Source organism: Fundulus heteroclitus, chromosome 18 (genome assembly GCF_011125445.2).
Source record: "Fundulus heteroclitus isolate FHET01 chromosome 18, MU-UCD_Fhet_4.1, whole genome shotgun sequence".
NCBI classification, from domain to species: domain Eukaryota; kingdom Metazoa; phylum Chordata; class Actinopteri; order Cyprinodontiformes; family Fundulidae; genus Fundulus; species Fundulus heteroclitus.
Genome location: NC_046378.1, coordinates 37906290 through 37928055, shown reverse-complemented (window position 1 = coordinate 37928055; position 21766 = coordinate 37906290). Strand labels below are relative to the sequence as shown.

The following is a 21766-nucleotide window of genomic DNA, read 5'->3' as shown; positions in this document are numbered from 1 at the left end:
GAGAATAAATGAACTCAAATTAAATGCTGAGGTTACTGTGAGATCCTGCTGCTGCGATGAAAGATTCATGTATTTTTTATGACTTTTTGTTCACATTGTAGCTGTAAATGTTTTCCTTTATAGCCTAATCGTTTCATGCACGCGCTGTATTTGCAGGATTTGCATGGATTGCTCCATTACGTTGACTGGGACAGTGGGAGGCGTCATTAAGCGCTAATTCATCTGCCATAAAACCTGCTGAACGCGGCCCTCGCTCAGCGAGGTGCACCGAAAGCTGAACTCGTCAACTGGAAAGCCGAGGCAGAAACCTGCTGTCTCGGCAAACTCTGAGCTGTAAACACATTTTCTTAAAAGGGGAACACACGACAGGAAAAGAAAATCTTCACTGCAGCAGTCCCAGAAACCACATTAAAGTTGTTTGTCCAGACCATTGTGCTGCTGCTGCTCCTTAGACGGCGCACAGACGCGGCTACATTAGGAGGATGGGAGCTGATGACACTGCAAAAACGGATCTAAAAATAAGTAAAATGTTCATAAAGTTAGTGTATTTATCCTTGATTTGAGCAGGTAAATAAGATTATCTGCCAATGGAATGAGTCTTTTGACCCCTAAAATAAGATAATTAGACATATTGCACTTGAAATAAGATGATTGAGATCAATTGTTCCTATTTTAAGTGCAAAATTCTTATTCTATTGGCAAATCATCTTATTTACCTGCTCAAATCAAGGATAAATACACAGATTTTAAGAACATTTTACTTATTTCTAGTTCTGTTTTTGCAGTGGAGGATGCAGGTTTTTAAACCGTGAACAAAAATGGATCTAAAAATAAGTAAAATGTTCTTAAAGTTAGTGTATTTATCCTTGATTTGAGTGGGTAAAATTGATTATCTGCCAATGGAATAAGTATTTTGACCCCTAAAATAAGATAATTAGACATCCTGCACTTGAAATAAGATGATGGAGATGAGTTGTTCCTATTTTAAGTGCAAAAATCTTATTCCATTGGCAAATAGTCTTATCTACCTGCTCAAATCAAGGATAAATACAATCATTTTAAGAACATTTTACTTATTTCTAGTTCTGTTTTTGCAGTGCAGTAAGAGGCACTGCAGGCGCGTAACATTTCCTCGTGGCGTGACTCGAAGAATTAGGAAGTTGTGTGAATGGTTGGATTAAAAACAACAGCGTGAATCACTGCCGGCCCGTAAAGCGAGTGAATCAGGCCTGAGTCAGGCGTCCCCTGAGCGGCTCGGAGCCACACTACCTGCTGTCACTGCTTCCCCGTCTTCATTCACTCTCTCCTTTGTCCTCTCCTTTTTTTCCTGCTGCCTTTCATGTGGCACAGTGAAAGCCTTTCTGCTTTTCATGTCGCTCCTCTCGGCACAATAAACTGTTAAAGATTCTTTTTTGCCCCGCTCTGCTGAAGCCGGCCCCATTGCCTTGTTCCCCCTGTGGGGAAGGGGGATGGGGGGGGGTGAGGGGCAGCTTTATTAGAACCAGACGATTAGGGGTGGTGCTGCAAGGCTCGCTTTTTTTTTTTCCAGGAGAAAAAAAAAAAACCCTTTCCTCCTTTCAGCTACGAGAGCGGTGGAGAGAGCTGGATAGTGGCAGCCAGACACAAGGAGAGGGAGTGGTGCTACATGAGATTAGTCCAGGAGGCCACTTTCCCAGAGCGAAACCTGATCCGTGCACGCATGAAGAAAGCAGGGAGGGGTACAGCACAAGTTGGGCAACAAAAAGGAGTCTTCCTTTTCTTTAAAACTAGGCTCAATCTGTAATCAATTCTGCAAATATAAAGCAGGGAGAGGGGGGGGTGAATGTTTAACATCCAGGTCAGAGAGCGACCAGGCCCACCTGAACAGAGCAGCGGATTATCGGGTAGACGCCTCCAAAACCGGGCTGCCACGATAAGCGAAGGGCGGTCTGAGCGATCTCCACGGCCGCCACGCTGTGAGGCGGGGATGGCAGAACTACAGCAGAGACACCAAAGCAGAGGAGCGGATGGAAACACGGCCTACAGCAGGGCAGCTGTGCAACAGAGAGGCTTTAAACCAGAGGGACACTCACCAGTGATGGTTCCAGACCCAGAGGTGGCCACGCCCTTCTGGTTATGAGCTTCACAAGAGAAACTGCTGGTTCTGTTCAGACCTGGATGGAAGAAGAAGAAGGAGAAGGAAAAAAAAAATTATGCCCATGGGAGAAAGAACCGCGTCAGTTCGTTAAAACTGAGACCCGTGCCCCGAGCTCTGTGAGCGGGAAGCAGCATCAACGTGAGAAACTCTGAGAAAGTTCACGCCGAGTCGAGACAAGTGTGAGGAGAACCGTCTTCACACCCACCTGATTATGAAGCAACATTTTCAGGGAAATAATTTACAGTTATTTCCAGCGTGAAATCTTTCCTTCTCTCAAAGAAAGAGTGTGGAAAGTTTCCCCTTACAAACCGCCTCATAATACAACCTGATCCTCTAAAGTACGTCTTGTAAAGTAACACATAGTTTCCAAAAAGTACCCTACAAATTTAAGGATGCTTCCAGTTAAACATTGCCTACACACTACAACCCAGCCACTAAAAGAAAGCTGCAACTTGTTAAAAGCATCATATATAAAAATAAAGTAGAAGACATTGAGCCCATAACATCACTTCTGAAAAAGTACCCTTTAAGTTTCAGAAGGTTCTCCTTTTATCTGTAACATCAGATTTTATTTGTAATACACTTTACGTCTCCAACAAATCAAAGTGCTATAGTTGATAGAAAACAGATAATAAAATGGGAAGAATGACATTAAAATGTCACTTAAACACAAAAGTAAGCGTTTTGAGGCAATTCATATACAAGAAAACTAAAAAACAAAACAAAGGCTTTAAAGGAGACGATTAGAAACAAATCAGCTCATAATTAAGCCCGATGCCTGAAAATAATCTGCGTTTTCTGTAAAATCTGCAAAGTAGACTTTAGGTTGCTGATATATCTTGTATGTGTCAGAAAGTCTCAGGTCTGTCAGGATCCCAAAATAAAGTTCTGAAAAGTACAAGGTTTACATAATTCTCCCTAACATTACGGTAAACTAACATCCCAATGGTCGAAAGTAACCTGTAGAATGTGGAAAGTAACCTACAAGTTTTGGAAAGTACCGTATAACTTCATCTAGTTTACTTTACAAATCACCTCATAATAAAGTCTCATCTCCTTCAGAAAGCTGTAAAAGAAATCTTTAGCTCCACAGAGGTACCATAAAATATCAAACCACAATCTTAAATAGTAAGCTGTAAGTTCAGGAAAGTAAAGCTTACATTCCCAGAGAGTTACTTGTTTGTTCTAGGATAGAGGAACCTGTAAGATTTGGACAATAAACTTTCAGTTGTGAAAAAGTTGGATAATATATTAGTTTTTTTTTTCATTGTCTTCAATATTCTTTAAAGAATATATAAATCCCAAATGGAAGTCTGTAAAATAAACCGACAACAAAAGTTTAAACTGTTTCCAGCATTTGAAACAGAGCTTTTGAGGTAAAAAAAAAAAAAAAAAAAACTTTCTACATATTTAACTTTCTACATTCAAAATAATCATCAGAAATTATTTAAAAATGCTAATTTTCTTTAAAAAAAAACACATCTTAGATATTCTCCTATAAAATCTCTTCACGGTTTCTGTTTTTTTCACCCTTCATTTCTGTGTTTTGCTCAAATCTGCCTGATAAAGATTCTCCCTGCAGCAGAATAGAGAGAAACACCCGGTAAGAAGCAGTTCAGGAATGATAGCCTACGTTTCAAACAGAGGAGGAGTTAATTAGAGGATATCCTTCTCAAGGTAAACATCCCTGAAGGCCTGAAAATGAAACAAGTCAACATTATGGAAGACTTGCCTGGGAAAACATCAAACACACAGAGAACGACAGAGACCCTGAACACCAGTAATGTCTAAAGATGCAGACCTCGTCACTGCAAAAAGGGAACTAAAAGCAGGTAAAACTTTCTTGAAATTAGTGTATTTTTCCTTGATTTGAGCAGGTAACTAAGATTTTTGCACTTAAAATAAGAACAGTTCATCTCCATCATCTTATTTCAAGTGCAGGATATCTAATTATCTTATTTTGGGAGTAAAATACTCATTCAACTGGCAAATAGTCGCATTTAGCTGCTCAAATCAAGCAAATTTCAAGAAAATTTGACTTACTTTTAGTTCCCTTTTTGCAGTGCTTAACTAGATAATTTAGCATGCAGCAGCCTCTGTGTGAAATTTAAATTTGCTCTTCCCAGGATTTCCTTCTTAACATTATTTGTCAAGATTTAAATGAAGCTGTTCATGACAGGGTACCAACGGATCCGACTCAAAGACCAAAACCCTCGCTTAAGTGTCTTGAATAGATCAAATTTAAACTGCAGATTCTTTGTTCCTTACGCTTTTAGAGGTTTGTTACTGTGAAAATGTAGCAGTGTAACTTTCTGGTGTGGCGCCGGGGTCTAGGTGAAGGACGGCCGCCCCTGCATGCCTGGGGCTCCTCTGAAGGGGACAACACTGCGACACATTCTGACTCTCAACAGAGAAAGAATCCTCTCACAACAGTGACTCACAGCGGGCTCACACACTCGACACATTCCATAACACAAAAACAGCCTGAGACACACACACACACACAAGTTTCATCTCTGTCATCCAGCAGCCCAACATCGCCGATCGGCCACAAACTGAGGGCTAGCACAGGATCACGGTGTCCTGCGCCGGCGGCACCAAGCCTCCATTGTGCCGAGGCCGGAAAAAGAACAGGGGGTACGATCCTCGCTGACTGAAGCGAGGGGTTGTTGGTGAGGAAGAACAGAGAGGGGAAGACAGCTCATCGGGCTTTCTCAATCAAGCCACATGCTCCCGCATTTCTTTCCTTCCCCATCAGCAAACCACAGATTAACTCTGCTTCCCAGCAGAATATGTCACATTTGACACAAAGAGAAATCAGGATCTTGTTCATTGTGGTCACAGTATTGAGCAAATCTGCCTGGAGGACATTGTTCTTGCTTTAATTGGATGACAGATTGGGATCAATAAGCATAGGGAACCTCTAATATGTTAAAGGGCTTTACTAGAAGGGGCATTCATGCTTAACGTAAAACAATCTTTTGCAGAATCTATAATCAGGTTCAGTTTAAAAAAAAGATCCATATTCAATTTAAAGAACAAAAAAAAAAAAGCAGAAAAGGCAGCCACCGTCTTGAGACTATCAAAAAAGTTATAGAGGAGTCAAGCTAACAGCTACTTAGAGTACTCTTTTGTTTTTCTTTCAACTTGGACTTGTGTATTGCTTCTCAGATTTTAGTCTTTTGCTTGCATTAATAGTAAAACGATTATTTCTTTGTCTTTGTCTCTTCATTTCTTGTAATTTCTAGTTGTTGTGCTCGTCTATCCTACAAAAACTTGGGGTCCTGTCCGGGATCTTTCCCAGAATGTTCTTTGGCTGTTCTGACGGTAGGTGTTGCTTAGTCAATGATCAGTGCACACAGTTAAAGTCAAACCATATTCGCAGAATTTGACACACATTAAAAATTGTACTTCCGTTAAATTTAGATACAAGACACACTTCACCCTCCCAGCACTGATCTATCAGATAAACACCTCAAAATGTCATGTTCCTGACATTTGTGGCTCTGTGATGCAACATGAATATAATTTCGGTGATACATTGTTGACAGCATTTAAAGTAACCTCTACTATGCTAAAGTAGCAATTTTTTAAGATACCTAACAAGGATTTTCTTTGCACTGCTCAGACAGTAATGATTGATTATTGTAGCTGGTAAAATTTTGCTTTTAAATGAGCCCAAGTATGAGTCCTTCATAAGGAATCGTCTCTGAACATACAAAATCACTCTTACTGGTTTTGTACAGCAAGTAAGTCAATAACTATTCATAATTGCCCCACATAATCCACCTTCAAAGCTACCATATTCTCATATATTCTATATATCATCTCTAACTACTCAGCAGCTTAAAGGTACAGTCTACAATATTTCTGGAAGTGTCCTCAACTCCCTTTTTGAATAAATGCACATGCATGAGATCGTCTTCCCTGCTACTTTCCGCTCCTCAGGGCGATTGCGTGAATTTTTTTTCCCAAATCCACTTTGGTCTTACTTCTTTCTACTGAGGCCTTCCGCTTCCTCTCATAAACCTGAACGCGGTCTCCTTCTTGCGACTCTCAGCCATTTTCAAAGTTTACGGTGAGAGCATCGGAGCTACAGTGAAAGGCTAACACCAAAGCTAACGGCTAAGCTAACTATACATAAACACTAGTCAGCCAGCGAGTGGAAACTAACGAGGAACGTAACACTGGCATTATGTGAGCGCGTCAGAATGATTGGCATGTGGGACAACCAATAGATAAGGTGATACCCCCAGAACTAGGGGGACAGGGGGGGGTGAGCGCATGAAACAAAACCGCAATCCCTGCAATTCGGTGCGAAAAGCAGTGACAGGTCAGAAGTTTTACAGGCCTTCAGCTATAACAGGGATCTTTTTTTTAATACATAATGTATTTACTACTATCAGGATGGAAGGAGCATTCTACCCAGTATCATCAACAAAAGTGTTTCTGAACAGGAGTACAAACTATAGTTTTAATTCAAAGTGTGAAACTTAATTGTGCTTTCGGTGTGTTAAAATCATCAGTAGGATCTACTACATAACAAAAAAAACATGATGTCTCTTATCAAGGCTTGAAAAACAAAAAGAAAAGGAGGAAGTAGTACAAAGGAGCATGTGTCACTGCCGTTCGTCTGCATGGGCTTCTTCAGCATGGATGTTTGTGTTCAACCTGATTTAATCTGTGGCCTGCAAGCACAGCTGTCCATTCCCAACATATGAGTGTGGGAGACCGTCAAATAAATCCAGACCATCGAGCAGGCGGCCGGCTACGATGACTCAAAGCGGATTCTTCATTCATCAGCCGGTGCCGCTGCCTTCCCCTCTGACTCAGCCTTTCCTCCTGCCGCTGGACTAAAAACCCGGCAGCTACTGGGCAGCAGAGCTTACGTCTCTGTACCTGCTGGCTGTCCGTCTCATGTCGGCTGCCCTGCTTTCACCCACAACCACGCAGCAGGCCCGTAAAATGAATCAGATGGCGTTGTTTCAACCATGTCTCCCAGGGGAGCGTGGCTGCCTTAGCCGTTAAAGTACTTTCTGGAAGTCTCTGTAACACAGTTCCTGTACGGTGTTGGGAGCAGGTCATTAAAAATCTGTGTGGCGTTAACCCAACACTATACTAGTAATGCGTCTGCTGAATATATTTACGGACTTGTTCGTGCTTCTGCTCCTCAAACGCTTTGTAAATTCCCTACTTGACCCTAAACTGGCTCTACGGAAAATAAGAAATTATTTTGAAGGTTATGGTTTTTGTCCCACCTCCCACCACCACAGTTTAAAAAAAATAAACTATTGCCAGTCATAGTGCAACAGTTCCCGTTCCACTGGCCATACATTTCCAGCTTCTTCGCCAAACAAAGCCTCACACTGCAAAAACGGATCTAAAAATAAGTAAAATGTTCTTAAAATGTGTGTTTTTGTCCTAGATTTGAGCAGGTAAAAAGGATTATCTGCCAATAGAATGAGTATTTTGACCCCTAAAATAAGATAATTAGACATCCTGCACTTGAAGTAAGATGATGGAGATGGATTGTTCCCATTTTAAGTGCAAACATCTTATTCCATTGGCAGATAATTTTATTTACCCACTCAAATCAAGGACAGATATACTCATTATAAGAAAATTTTACTTATTTTTAGTTCCGTTTTTGCAGTGCACCAACCTCAAGCAGCGGAGCGAAATGCTGTGAAAGCATCTCAGTTTGTTTGTGTCTCGTAATGACCTGACTTGCTAGTTTCAGCTCAAACTACAGACTGAATAAAATAATCAGCGTCTCGTTTTACAGCCAAAGACCGTCAATGCAGCCATGTGAGCGATGGGGCCACTGGCAGAAGGTAGCATCGAGGTGTTGCTAATCAAATGCACTTGATAAAACAATCACCACAATAAAACCACTCCTATACAGGCAGAAGTTTTGTATTTTTCATTTTAGCTCTGAAGGACAACCATAAGCTGTGGAGACATAAGCAATCATCTTTAAAAAAAAAACACGATTTCTGCCCATAAATCTGCACTGCAAAAACAAAAAAAAACGAGTCAAACTTTCTAGAAATTAGTGTATTTTTCCTTGATTTGAGCTGGTCAATAAGATGATTTGCCAATGGAATAAGATTTTTGTACTTAAAATAAGAACAACTTACACTGCAAAAACGGATCTAAAACAAGTAAAATTTTCTTAAAGTTAGTCTATTCGTCCTTGATTTGAGCCAGTAAATAAGATTATTTGCCAATGGAATGAGTATCTTTGCCCCTAAAATAAGATAATTAGACATCCTGCACTTGAAATAAGATGATGGAGATGAATTGTTCCTATTTTAAGTGGAAAAATCTTATTCCATTGGCAAATCATCTTATTTACCTGCTCAAATCAAGGACAAATACACTCATTTAAAGAAAATTTTACTTATTTTTATTTCTGTTTTTGCAGTGTATTTCCATCATCTTATTTAGAGGGCAGAATATCTAATAATCTTATTTCAGGAGTCAAAATACTCATTTCATTGGCAGATCATCTTATTTACCTGCTCAAATCAAGGACAAACACACTCATTTCAAGAAAATCTGACTTATTTTTAGTTCCGTTTTTGCAGTGTGGTAAGGGTTATAAAGGCAACCATTTAAATTTCATCCTTCTATAGTGCAAATTATTCCCAAATGGGAAACATCTAAGACAGCTGGCAATCTCTGGAGAAGTGAACAACCTAGCAAATTTACCCCAAAGCCAGACGGCACGATGCTCAGTGAACGAAAGAACCCAAAATGCAACATCTCAGACTCTTTGCCACTTCACAAGTACGTATTGTTTTGAGGGAATTGCCAGTAGAAATATGAACATATGTCAGCATAACTGAGGAGAGCAAAGCTGCACCTGAAATGGACCCTCTAACTTTCAGGTTATGTTTTCTAAATACAGTATGGCTGTTTATGAAGAAAACCTCTAGGGTGTTATTCGATTTTCAGTAGGTTTAAATTGTCTTAAAATTAATATTTTGAGGGTTGCTGGTGCCTATCTCCAGCTGTCAAGGGCCAGGAGGGGTGGGGTACACCCTGGACAGGTCGGCACTCTATTGCAGGGCAACTTTATTATTATACTATTTTAATTAAACACTAGATGCATACATCAATTAAATTAATCGTTTTTTTTTCCTCTTGAATATTTTTTTATTTAAATTAGTTATTTTATATATATTTTTACTTCATGGTCGTGTCCTGCAGCACATCATGGTTTTATTTCATCTATCCGCCTTACAAATCAAACTAACTGAGCAACAACAGAAAACGTGTCTGCAGGGTTTATTTAGGGTTTATTTAGTGAGACAGCAGCACTTTCATTTCCTGATGTACTCTAGCACAGGAAACAAGAAAATAATAGAGATAATTGACTTTTCCTTATAGCTAGGCCCCAGCACCCCTCGTGATAGACGTGTTAATAAATGGATGGATGGACTTTTCTTTATTTAACTTTTTTTGAAAACTTATTTTATAGCTTTTTTTTAGCTACTGTTAGCTTCTAAGGCAGGGATTTTGTTTACAACCTGTTCGAAGCATGAAAACAAAACAAATCCAAACTATGGAGCATATAGGAGTGGGAATAAGGGATGTAAGGGAGAAGATGCAGTTATATGTATGCCTTTAAATATTATATTTTAATGACTTTTGTTAAATATGATGAGATTACAGATGCTGGAGGTGCTGAAGTCATCAATAACGGAAGAGGGCCTCTCCAGAGTAAAGAACTGGGAGAACAGGGTTAGGTTAATTATTTTTACATTTTTCTACTAGTTACAGAAAGCCATGGGGGCCCATTAGTGATTGTCCTGCCCCAGGCCGAACCAAGACTGGCAGCTGTCCTGCTAACAACACCTAGTGCCAACTTCCAAGCACGGTGGTGGATGAGTGATGATTGGGGCTTGTTTTGCTGCCTTTTTGTACCTTGCAGTCATTGACATTGATGCGAACTCAGAGTTCAAGGTTTTTTATTATTTCATTTTAACATCATAAAAATAATAAAAACCTCAAGGCAGACCATTCTTTAAAATGAGCAATAATTAAAACAAAGTAAATCTACACCATGTCTTCTCTGTATACCAAAGTTTTCTAGAGTCAGATGCGAGGCCGTCCATCTGACAGCTGAACGTTGCCTGAACTGGGTCATAATAATAATAATAATAATAATAATAATAATAATAATTGCCTGTACTGGGTCATTGCTGCACAAGGATCCCCAATGCAGCAGCAGAACTACAGCAGAACGGCTAAAAACCAGAAGAATCCTGTTGTTACAGCGACCCTCACACCATCTGAGGGGGTTATTAAAATGAAGTGGCGGGACCTCGAGAGAGTCGTGCAAAATAAACTATAGCCTAAAATCTCCAGGAACCGAAGCAACGTTGTAAAGAGAAGTGAACCGAAAATCCTGCACAATCATGCCAGAGACTAATAAAGTGAGAGAGAGAAAAAGCCACTACAGAGCAGCAGGGAGTGGCGATCTGGGTGAGCCTCTTCTTCTGCAACCAAACAACAACATAATATTTACCTCATGTCCAAAAGAAAAGCTTTGAAAACGTGTTTTTTTTTCGGCGCATTTTTACAAATAGAATAAATATCTCCAGTTATCCAGGTTTGACCAGACGATTTTAAGCAAATGATGACCAAATGCAAGTTCCCAGTACATGGCGACAAAGTCCTTTACAGTAATAGCAAATCAGATAATGCATGTCAGAAAGTAACTTCTGCCTGACTACGTGTTAAAAGAGACGTTACGCGGTGCCCAGAGAACCTACTGAAAGGTCAAGTGCTCTTTCCGCCCCCGTTGCCGTACCCTCCCAGGCGGAGCACTGCAAAAAGGGAACTCAAAATAAGTAAAGTTTTCTTGAAATGTTTGTATTTTTTCTTGATTTGAGCAGGTAAATAAGACTATTTGCCAATAGAATAAGATTGCTGCACTTAAAGTAGGAACAATTCATCTTCATCATCTTATTTCAAGTGCAGAACAGCTAATAATCTTATTTTAGGGGTTAAAAATACTCATCCTATTGGCAAATAGTCTTATTTAGCTGTTCAAATCAAGGAAAAATATACTAATTTCAAGAAAATTGTCCTTACTGTTAGATCCCTTTTTGCAGTGAGAGCCTTATAAAAATACACTGATTTACAGTTACACTGCAAAATACACTTAAAAAAATTATTTTTTTTCTTGAAATGAAACTATTTTTCCTTGATTTGAGCAGGTAAATAAGACTATTTGCCAATGGAATAAGATTTCTGTACTTAAAATAGGAACAATTCATCTCTGTCATCTTATTTCAAGTGCAGTATATCTAGTTATCTTATTTTAGGGGTAAAAATACTCATTCCATTGGCAAAAAATCTTATTTACCTGCTCAAATCAAGAGCAAATACATTAATTTCAAGAATATTTTACTTTTTTTTTTAGTTCTCTTTTTGTAGTGTATTTGCTACAAAAGGTGAGTTTTACAAGCTAAATGATCAAAGAGAACTAAAAATAAGTAAGATTTTCTTGAAATGACTGTATTTGCCCTTGATTTGTGCAGGTAAATAGAATTATTTGCCAATGGAATGAGTATTTTTACCCCTAAAATAAGATACTTAGAAATACTGCACTTGAAATAAGGTGATGGAGATGAATTGTTCCTGTTTTAAGTGCAAAAATCTTATTCCATTGGCAAATAGTCCTATTTATCTACTCAAATCAAGGACAAATACTTTAATTTAAAGAAAAAAATTATTATTCTTAGGTCTATTTTTGCAGTGTGTGTTCACTGTCCTGTGACTGTTTTAAAAAGTTACGGAAACTTTATTTCTCCACGGACTAATCAAAAGCTGATTAAAGCATGTGTTATATCCATACTCTGGGAACAAATGAAGAAAGTGAAGACCAAGATAATTTTTAAAGGAGTTTGTGCTGCAAAAAAACAACAGTTTATCTAAGAAAGTCTGATGGGAACACAGTCTGAGTCCTGGTAACTTAATCATTGTAGCGCTGAGAGTTTCGTTCAAGCACGAGGCTGTAAATTCGTCCTGATCAAAACTAAGAGCATACGGCGCCACTTCCAGGGACAGTTTCTACCTGTGAGGTTGAGTGTTGAAGGGGACAACGCCACGGGGTCGCCCAGGGAGTTCAGCGGCGCCCCGTCCTGCAGCCAAATGATCTTGACCGGTTCTGGGGGTCCGTGGGCCACGCATCTCAGACTCAAGGACACGTTGGCCACTGTGGACCTGTGGTGGGGCTCCACGGAGAAATGGGGAAGGCCTGAGAAGAGAGTAGCTGAGTCAGCTCTTTTTTTGCGGTCCAGACATAACCGCGTCGCTCAGAGGGTTCTGGCTGGTTACCTTCCAGCTGAATGCGCCCTTCCTCGGACAAAGTTTGATTGCCTTTTGACTGGACGGCACATCTGTAGGAGCCCATGTCAGGGAGCTGGACCTTCTTGATGCTGTAGGGTGGATATAAATGATATGAAGGTTTGGTAGCAGATAAAACAACAACCTGACCTGGAAAGGATTTATATGTTCATTTATTTCAGAGCAACTTTCGTCGAGCGTTTTGCACGATCCAGCTTCAAAGCAGGTGCAGAAAGCGGAACTAGACAAGAGCAGGAACGACGGACCCCCAGACGTCTGAGCCGGACCCGGTGACAGATCCAGAGAAGACGGCTCACCCGCTACTACCATCTAATGTAGAACAGATTACTAGATCAATGTGTGCTTCTGTGCTTGTTTGTCTCTCTTGTTGTGTCTCTGCTCTGTCTTCTGTAACCCCAGTCGGTCGAGGCAGATGACCGTTCATGCTGAGCCCGGTTCTGCTGGAGGTTTTTCCTTCCCGCTAATGGGTGGTTTTTCTTCCCACTGTCGCTTCATGCTTGCTCAGTATGAGGGATTGCAGCAAAGCCATGTACAATGCAGATGACTCTCCCTGTGGCTCTACGGTTCCCCAGGAGTGAATGCTGCTTGTTGGGACTTTGATGCAATCAACTGGTTTCCTTATATAGGACATTTTTGACCAATCTGTATAATCTGACTGATTTTGACTTTGTTAAGTGCCTCGAGATGACATGTTTCATGAATTGGCGCTATGTAAATAAAATTGAATTGAATTGAATTGAGTTGACAGAGAGCTGCTCCCTACCTGAGCGTGCTTATGACGATCCAGCTGTTGCTGTCGGTCGGCAGCTGGAACTGGTTGGTGTCGGCGAACTCGAGAGGGACGCCGTCTCTCAGCCAGACCACGCTGGGGGGCTCCTCCTCGCCTCCGGCTCCCTTCAGCTTGCAGTCCATCTGGACCGGTTTGCCCAGCGAGGAGATGACCGTGCCGGGACTCCGTTCAAACGTCAGACCTTTGTTAGAGACGGGGGAGGAAGAGGTTGGTTCACGTCACTGTTTGGGAGTCAGGAAAATGAAACCTTGCGTGAAATAAACACGCCGTCCTCTCTGAAGGAGGGGAAAAGTTTTAAAGCGGGGATTTCTGAAAGGGAAGGAGAAAGAGGATCTATGTAGAGCAGAAAAATAACTCAGTCGCCGCGCAAAACGATGAACACAATTACTGAATGAACTTTGTTTTCTGATCCTGTTGACGTCTGCAGGAGCTTTATTAAAACAAAGCACAGACATTTACGCCGTTTCACCAAACAAACTTTAATGTATTTCACTGGGATTTTATTTCGAAAGGCTAAACCATAGTAGGAATCGGTTTTCAAATTCTTTTGCAAACAAAAACGTGGAAAACACGGTGTGCATTTGTATTTAACAACCCAAGACAAGGACAAAAATACCTTTATTTAGTCTAACTATGATAGACAGCATCTGAAGAGCAAGTCTCACCACAGATTCCCAGTGGGATCTAACCGTGGACTTTGACTAGGCCACAGTTTGACCAGGCCCACCATCTTCCCCTCGACTCTGACCAGTTTCCTAGTACCTACTGATGAAGAGCATCCCCTTAGCACTATGCTGCCATCGCCGTGTTTGAGGTGACCCGTTGGTGTTTCACGTAGGATCAGAAAGTTCATCAGACCAGAGCACCTTGTTTGCTGTTTTCCCCTCCATGAACGTCACAAACAGAGTTTCTTGTGGCTTATTTTCCAGAACGCCTTCTCCTTCTGCCACTCTACCCTAAAAGGCCAAATTTGTGCAGCGTGCAGCTAAAAGTGAAACTATTGGCAGATTCTTCCATCAGAGCTGCGGTCCTCTGCAGCTTCTCCAGAGTTAGCTCGGACCTCTTGGCTGCTCTTCTGATTAATGGTCAACGTGTCCGACCCGTCGGTTTAGGTGGACGCCCACATCCCGGCTGATTGAACAGAGCCGTGTGCAACGGTTTGGGATTCTGTTTTAAACCCAGAAACTAACCTGACTGTAGAATGGATTTAGTTGCATTGCTTTAAATTAAAGGATTTATTAGAGTAAAGGGAAAAAATACAAACGTTGTATTAGTCAACAGTAGTATTGTACTGCTTGTTGTTATTTGAGCTTTTAACTTTTTGTTTTGTCATTTTTTTCCTTCATAGAAGGTACACCTGGTCTGGTGTTCTGTTAGCTCTGACATCATCAGGGGAAACAGATCATCCTCTATTACCATCTAATATAGAAAGTCGCTTCTTGCATGCTCAGTATGAGGGATTGCTGCAAAGCCATCAACAATGCAGACGACTGTCCACTGTGGCTCTACGCTCTTTCAGGAGGAGTGAATGCTGCTTGGAGAGACTTGATGCAACCTGCTGGGTTTCCTTAGAGAGGAAACTTTCTCACCAACCTGGAGGATCTGATGGAGTCTGACTTTGAAAAGACCCTTGAGATGACAGGGGTTGTGAATTGGCGCTATAGAAATAAAATTAAATTGAATAAAATCATGACAGCCACCTTTCATCATGTTGAGTCATTTTTTTTTGTTCAAAGTTTAAAGCATATATGACTACCTGATCATGGAGATGTATCGGGCCATGGGTGGACAGGTGGCAAACACTTTAAGAAGCGATTGCTAAAGATTACAAACGTGAACCTGGCTGTGGTTTACAGCAGTGTTTCTCAACCCTGACGCCCCCCACCTCCACCCAGAATTACCAGAATTACCCCCTTAGCATGTCAGCAGGTTCAGCAGAGACCTGTTAACGACCCGCCAGTTTCTGTTAGGTCTGCTGCAGCAGGAAAACGTCCATAACACGCTGCGTAAAGACTCCCAAGGACCGGGACAGAGAAAAACTGCTCTTTATGGCCTCTTTGGGATTCAAATATTTACAAATTAAGCATTTATTCCCCCCGCAGAACCCTTTGACCTCCTGGTTAATAATGCAATGGACTTAAACTGATAGAGTTCAGCCTGTTTTTGGTGCAACTGACTTTTTAAAACCCACGCATGCTGAGTTACAGAAAATCCTGGCATTTTAAGAGCTTAAACAAGGACACTGCAGCTTTAAAACCAAACGCTCACCACTACTGACACAGTGGCCAAGGTCGGTCCAGCAGCACATCCTTGGATGAGCGTCTTCGCTGATAGCCAGGCTGGCCTACGGTGCTGATAGCGCTCGGGACAATGGCCGCCTGTTGAGAGGCGGCTGCTTCTGATAATCAAAGTTCAGCACAAGCTAAACAGAATCAATTTTCCAGAGAAGAGTTCGGGTCGTGTTCAGAGACCTCTTTCTCAACATCCAGAACACAGCGAATGTAAATATGATGAGTCTGAGCGCCGCTTGCTGCTGTGCTTACAGCTGCGAACCCTTCAGAAATGAGAAGCATTTATTTATTTATTTCCTTTATTTAACCAGGTAAACCCACTGAGCTATATAATACACTGGAGTGCTGATTTAGCCGAAAAACTGAAGTCACTGGCCGCCATCTTGCTCCTCCCTACTCTCCCAGAATCCCACAGGATTTGGTTGCAACAACAAGCAGTTTTCTGACTGTGTGAAAATATTTCACAGGTAATTCTACAGTCAGTGGATGTACTAACACTATCAACTACTAGGAAATTAGGTGCTGAAATATTTTACATGTTATTCATATTAAATATATATATGTATATATACGTATGTGTATATGTATATATGTATACACATATGTAAATATATGTTTTTGTATATTGTTATTTATATATTTATAAATGTTAAATATATATATTTAAATGAATAAAATGCAAAATATTTCAGCACATGACTTTCTCAGTACTTGATAGTTTTAGAACATAACATAAAACTATATGGCATTTGACATTTTAAAAGTTTTAAGCCCGCCCTGAACATGAGAAAAGCCTCATTATTCGATGCTGTAGCGCACATATTCCCTAGTTAGTGGAGGAAAATAGGGAGTACCAATATGGCGGCTGGTGGCTTCAAAGCGACTCGTTCTAACAGACGGTGATTAGCACTCCAGTGTATTATATAGCTCAGTGGGTAAACCCCGTTGAGATCTGGATCTCATTTTCAAGGGGGACCTGGGCAGAAATCTGCAAAACACTACAACCTGGTTACAAGAATAAAACCAGTTAATACATATGCACAAATAATAAAACAATAAAAACAATTTAAAAGCAGTGACACTGTTTCATAGAAGCTTGTCGTCTATCTTTAAGAACCGCTCGAAATAAGTCCAATGAAATAGTTTCCGACATCTTGAGCTCAGATTTCTAATTATGACGGCGTAAAAATAGAAATGGGGTTTCCTGCATCGCTTAAAGCTGCTTGGAGCAGAAAAAAATTATAGCAAGGCATGCAAACTGTGCTTCTGTTCGCCAACTTCAGGACAAAAAAAAAAAATGGCCCCAAAAAGGTTTTTAATAGTTGTTGTTTATGTCACAGAGCCAACCCAGCGAAGATTTTCCCAAGCTTGTCAAACTGCCTCTAAATCTGCGTCACGGTCAACCTTTGACCTTTGATCCCGGGGGGGTTTCAGCGGGAATACTTCTGCTGCTAAAGGTACAAGAACACTGCAGATTCAACAATCAGCGCTGTTTACTTTCCCGATGATAAATTGGGACTTTTGATGCTGGAGACGTCCAGAAAACTCGTGTGCTTCTCTCTCTCTCTCTCTCTCTCTCTCTCTCTCTCTCTCTCTCTCTCTCTCTCTCTCTCTCTCTCTCTCTCTCTCTTTCTGTGGCTTTTGTATCAAACGTCCTCCTTGCCTTTTATTTTCATACTTGGACGAGCGCTTTCCAGTATCTGAGTAACCCTGAATTAGTGTTTCTCTCAACAAAAACGTCTCCCTCCTCTCCCTCGCTGTATCGTTCGGCTGCTTTTAACCAAACGTCGCTGAGAACGCAGATAACCCAGTGGGCAAACTCTGCGTGTGTCTTTGCGTGCGGGGGCCTTTGTCTAGGAAGTCATCTGCGCCTAATCCGTCGCCTCGCTTTTGTCCCCTCACCTCCCCCTGAGGTCCGACACTTTCATCACGATCTGTCCCTTTCTGACTGCGTCCGCGCTGCAAACGCACACATACCAAAGATACCTCCCTAAATCTGCGCTCTTATCCTCCTCACATTCCCTCCCTGATGCTTTTTGACTTTTTGGCGTAATTCCTCCCTTCCACAGGGAGCCGCGCCTTTGCCCTTTCTCTCCCCCCCCCCCCCCTTTTCATACCATTCCCTGGATTCATTGGTGCACATTTCAGCGCCTCCCATTCAGTCCGAACTCTTTCTCGGCCCATCCATCATTTCCCGCGCCCGACACTGACCGGCTTTGACTCACACAGGACAAAACACACTGCAAAAACGGAACTTGAAATAAGTAAAATGTTCTTAAAGTTAATGTATTTGTCCTTGATTTGAGCAGGTAAATAAGATGATTTGCCAATGGAATAAGATTTTTGCACTTAAAATAGGAACAAGTCATCTCCATCACCTTATTTCAAGTGCAGTATATCTAATTATCTTATTTTGGGGTTCAAAATACTCATTCCATTGGCAGATAATCTTTTTTACCTGCTCAAATCAAGGACAAATACACTAACTTTAAGAACATTTTACTTATTTGAGATCCCAGCACCCAACAGAACCTGGGAAACGTTCTTGTAGCTGGTCTGACCACCAGGACGGTCCAGTGCTGCTCTCTGAGAGATGGAGAGGTTGAAAGGTCTCAGAGGTTTTATGCTTTGGTTGCAGATCGTTTCTGACACACTTTTAACTGGTTTCTGTGTTAAACAAGTCCGACGCCAGCATTTATGCAAAAGGACCTTTGTTTCCTGCTCTGCTGGTCGGGATCTGAGCATCATAAAAGTTTCAGTGTATCTGCACGTCCAACACATCTGTCAAAGTCCGCGGCCTCCCTGACGAGAGAAAAACGTGTTTCCAGTGCAAAAAAAATACTGGAAAGGCGTCTCGGCGTAAGCTAAGCTTTCACTAAAAGTTTCCACTCCATCGGGATTCAGGTGAAATGCCTGCCTTTTCTCGTTGGAACGTCGATGCTGGAAAGGTTTTCGCATTCCTGGTCAGGATTGCTGCTTTCCTAAGACAGCGCCATTCCTGCAGCATCGGATTTTAAAATCAGGATTCTCCACATTTTCACTCAGGCTGAGGAAAACTGGGCTCCAAGAACATCAGCAAGTGGGAAAATCAGCAGGATTTACCCACTGATAACTAATTACTGTTAGCAACAGAAGCGAATATCCACAATATCCATGTACGTCTCCGAGCGTTATGCATTAGAAAGCAGAGAAATAAAATATTAGACCAGTATGAAGGGGCTACAGCTGCCCTTAATGCCTCAGATCATTATTTCAGTGGTTGAGATGCCAAAGCTTCCACATAGTTGTAAAGTGGTTGTGTTACAGTAAAGAAAGAAAAGATGAGGAAAAACGTTTTACTCATAATCTAAATCAACGTCGCAGTTTTATACAACAGCATCACAATCACATGTTTGGATTTATGTGTGCTCGAGACTTAAGGAGACAGAGAAATGGCCAGGAGTGCAAATATACCGTTAATTTCTGCAGCTATCTTTGTGTTTTAAATGCATGACGGACACGTTAGAGTGAGAAACCTCTACTTCAGGGAGGCTTCTTTCCAACTTTGTGCTGGTATTACTTTCTGGATCAACTTGGCTCTGTGTGAAGAATGTGTTGTTCCCTGAGCCTAATAACTGCTTGTGTCTCCCTTGGGTGCAACATGCCATTAAGCATTTGTAATGCCGTGCAATGCGTCTTGTACATCTCTGTGGAGGGATTCTGGACTGCTGTTGTTGCTCCATTGGAGGGTTATTGAGCATGAATGTTCAGTTAAAGCTTTGATCACAGCATCTCAAAAAACCCAGGTTTTGACTAGGACACGCCAAACCCGTTCTTTTTTTTTTACCCATTTAGAGATGCACTGGCTAATGTGCTTTATGGTGCTGCTGAATATCCCCCCAAAAACAGTCCAGAATCCGTTGTTCCATCAATTATAGCGGGTCGTCCAGGTTCTGAATAAGAAAAGCAGGTCAGTACCGTCACACCATCATCCAGTGTGCTGTCATGCTCACAAGATGCTGTTAGTTTTACACCAAATCTAACAGGATGCAGGGCCTCCAGAAAGCTCCTATTTTGTTGCATCGGTCCGCAGAACATTTTCCCTAAAGTCAAGATGCTGGTTGGTAAATTTGAGTCGGACTTTTGTGTTTATATTGGGTCAGATCTCTTTCTTAATACTGAATCACAAACTCTGACCTTAACTCGAACAACAGAGCCCCGCAGACCTTAAGGTGTTTTTCTGGGACCTGGGTAATTTTTTTTTTTTTTTAACTCCTGAATCTGTTGTCAAAGCACTTTTAGACTATTTTGGATAAAACAGCCACTCCTGGAAAGGATCACCACCGTTCCATGAGCTCAGTGTGGACACAGGACAGTGAGAGTGGCTCTTACTGTTGTTTGCTGCAGGACCAAAACCTCGGAACCTGTTTTCAGACAGGTTCTGTTAGGTTAAGGTACAGGTGGTGAAAATAAGCCCAAAAATGTGTATTTAATCAAAATTATTACTTTATTAATTTAACAGGGGGACAATTATTAAATCACGAGGCAAGGTGTGTTTCCTTGGCTTTTCCCTTGGTAAATGAAAATTATCTCTCTATGTATAGACAACAGTGTATAGTAACCATATATTACATCAAACAGCCATTTAAAGTAAATAAATAAAAAAAATGCAATTAATTTAATCAAAAACAACAACTTTATGTATCTAAAAGAAACCTCCAGAGTGATTTCACAATAAAGTCGTGCACTTGTCCAACATGGGTAATGGAAGAGAGAAAAACTGATAGGTTCACATCCTTTACAGAGTCCAACCAGCTGACCAATCACAGCGGCTCTCCCAGTCTGATCCCACCAATCAGACGCGTCAAACCTCTGCGCTCATCAAACTAACTTTTAACTACCAGACAGACGGTAAATTACACTGTGGCCATTTTTTACAAGTGAATGAAGAGTTGCTGTTTTGTTTATTTAGTTTATTTATTAAAATAGTGTTCAATTTGAAAACATTTCATTTCTTTATAAGTTGTTTGGTCCTATATTCATCTTGCTTATCTACATTTTCTTCTGTATAATTCGGATGTTCGTTTAAACGGAAGGACCGTAAAAACAACAGCAACAATAATAATAATAAAAGTATATTTTCCCTCCGTTTACACATCTGTGTGGCTAGATCTTTACTAGGGCAATAAAACTGCTTGGTGTTGGCCAGATGTTGCGGCTGCTCGGGACCCTCAACGCAAATTGCTGTAATGAGAGAACAGCTAAAAGCTGGCGGGGCTAATTGCTGACCGCTTTTACTCACGCTGCACAGCGACCAGGCTTAGATTTAAATTAAATGTATCAATAAAAAAAGCAAAGCGTGGATTAATGGTTGCTTACCTGACAGCTGCCCGCCAGAGACGGGCTTCCAGGGCGCTAAAAGGACGCTGAGGAGGAGGAGAGCGCACGTCCAGCCCGCCATGGTACCTCCGCGCAGATCAGCTGGAACAGTGCGCTTCAGAGGGAATAAAGCAGCCTCCATCACAGCATCCCAGCGGCGTCCTGCTCTGGCTGGGACAGATGCTGACAAGCTGCTGGTCCACCGCTGGAGGAAAGAGGCTGGACGCGGATTCAGCCGTTTCGTTTTTTTTTTTTAAATAAATAAATAAAGAGGTGATTAACTTCTGCTCCAAAGTTGTTGCTTTACAAAGTTGTTTTCTTTGGCGTTGTGTCCAACAGGCGCTCCAGACTTCCTCTCCACTGATTAGATCGTCCAAAGTCTATTTCTGGCCCCTGATGGAGTATTTTTAAAGCAGCCTTTCCTTCAGTCTGCTCCTGGAGCTTTCCTTCCCTCTCTCTCTCTCTCTCTCTCTCTCTCTCTCTCTCTCTCTCTCTCTCTCTCTCTCTCTCTCTCTCTGCTGCCCGCCGCTTCGTTCAGACTCCCCCCCTCTGACTTTTCTCTCCCCCTACAAACAGGATTGAAATTCCTCAACTCAAGCTCTTTCAACCCTTTCCCTCCTCCTCCTCTTGTTGTTCCTCCTCCTCCTCCTCCTTTGCGAGGTTGTGAGAAGCCCCGCAGCATGTTGATTGTCTCAACACCATCCCTCATTTTCTTTCTTTCTTTCTTTCTTTCTTTCTTTCTTTCTTTCTTTCTTTCTTTCTTTCTTTCTTTCAATTACGCACGGATCCCAAGACGGTTGCAAAGCT

The 21766-nt window shown here is 41.4% G+C and overlaps 1 protein-coding gene across 2 annotated transcripts in view; it reads right to left on the bottom strand.

Moving 5' to 3' along the window:
• The window catches only part of LOC105933105 (tyrosine-protein kinase receptor UFO), a 48582-nt gene extending 27174 nt beyond the window's left edge, over nt 1-21408 (bottom strand). The window contains exons 1-7 of one of the 2 annotated variants that reach the window (XM_036149889.1): nt 21267-21408; nt 20960-21164; nt 13284-13491; nt 12491-12591; nt 12228-12410; nt 2073-2153; nt 1860-1975 (exon numbers count right to left, since the gene is read on the bottom strand). In XM_036149889.1, the coding sequence (XP_036005782.1) occupies nt 1860-1975; nt 2073-2153; nt 12228-12410; nt 12491-12591; nt 13284-13491; nt 20960-21101 (831 nt within the window). In that variant the 5' untranslated portion in view covers nt 21102-21164; nt 21267-21408. Of the gene's footprint in view, nt 1-1859; nt 1976-2072; nt 2154-12227; nt 12411-12490; nt 12592-13283; nt 13492-20959 lie in introns of both variants that reach the window. The other variant, XM_036149888.1, reaches the window with a different exon arrangement.
• Nucleotides 21409-21766: the final 358 nt, after the last annotated feature.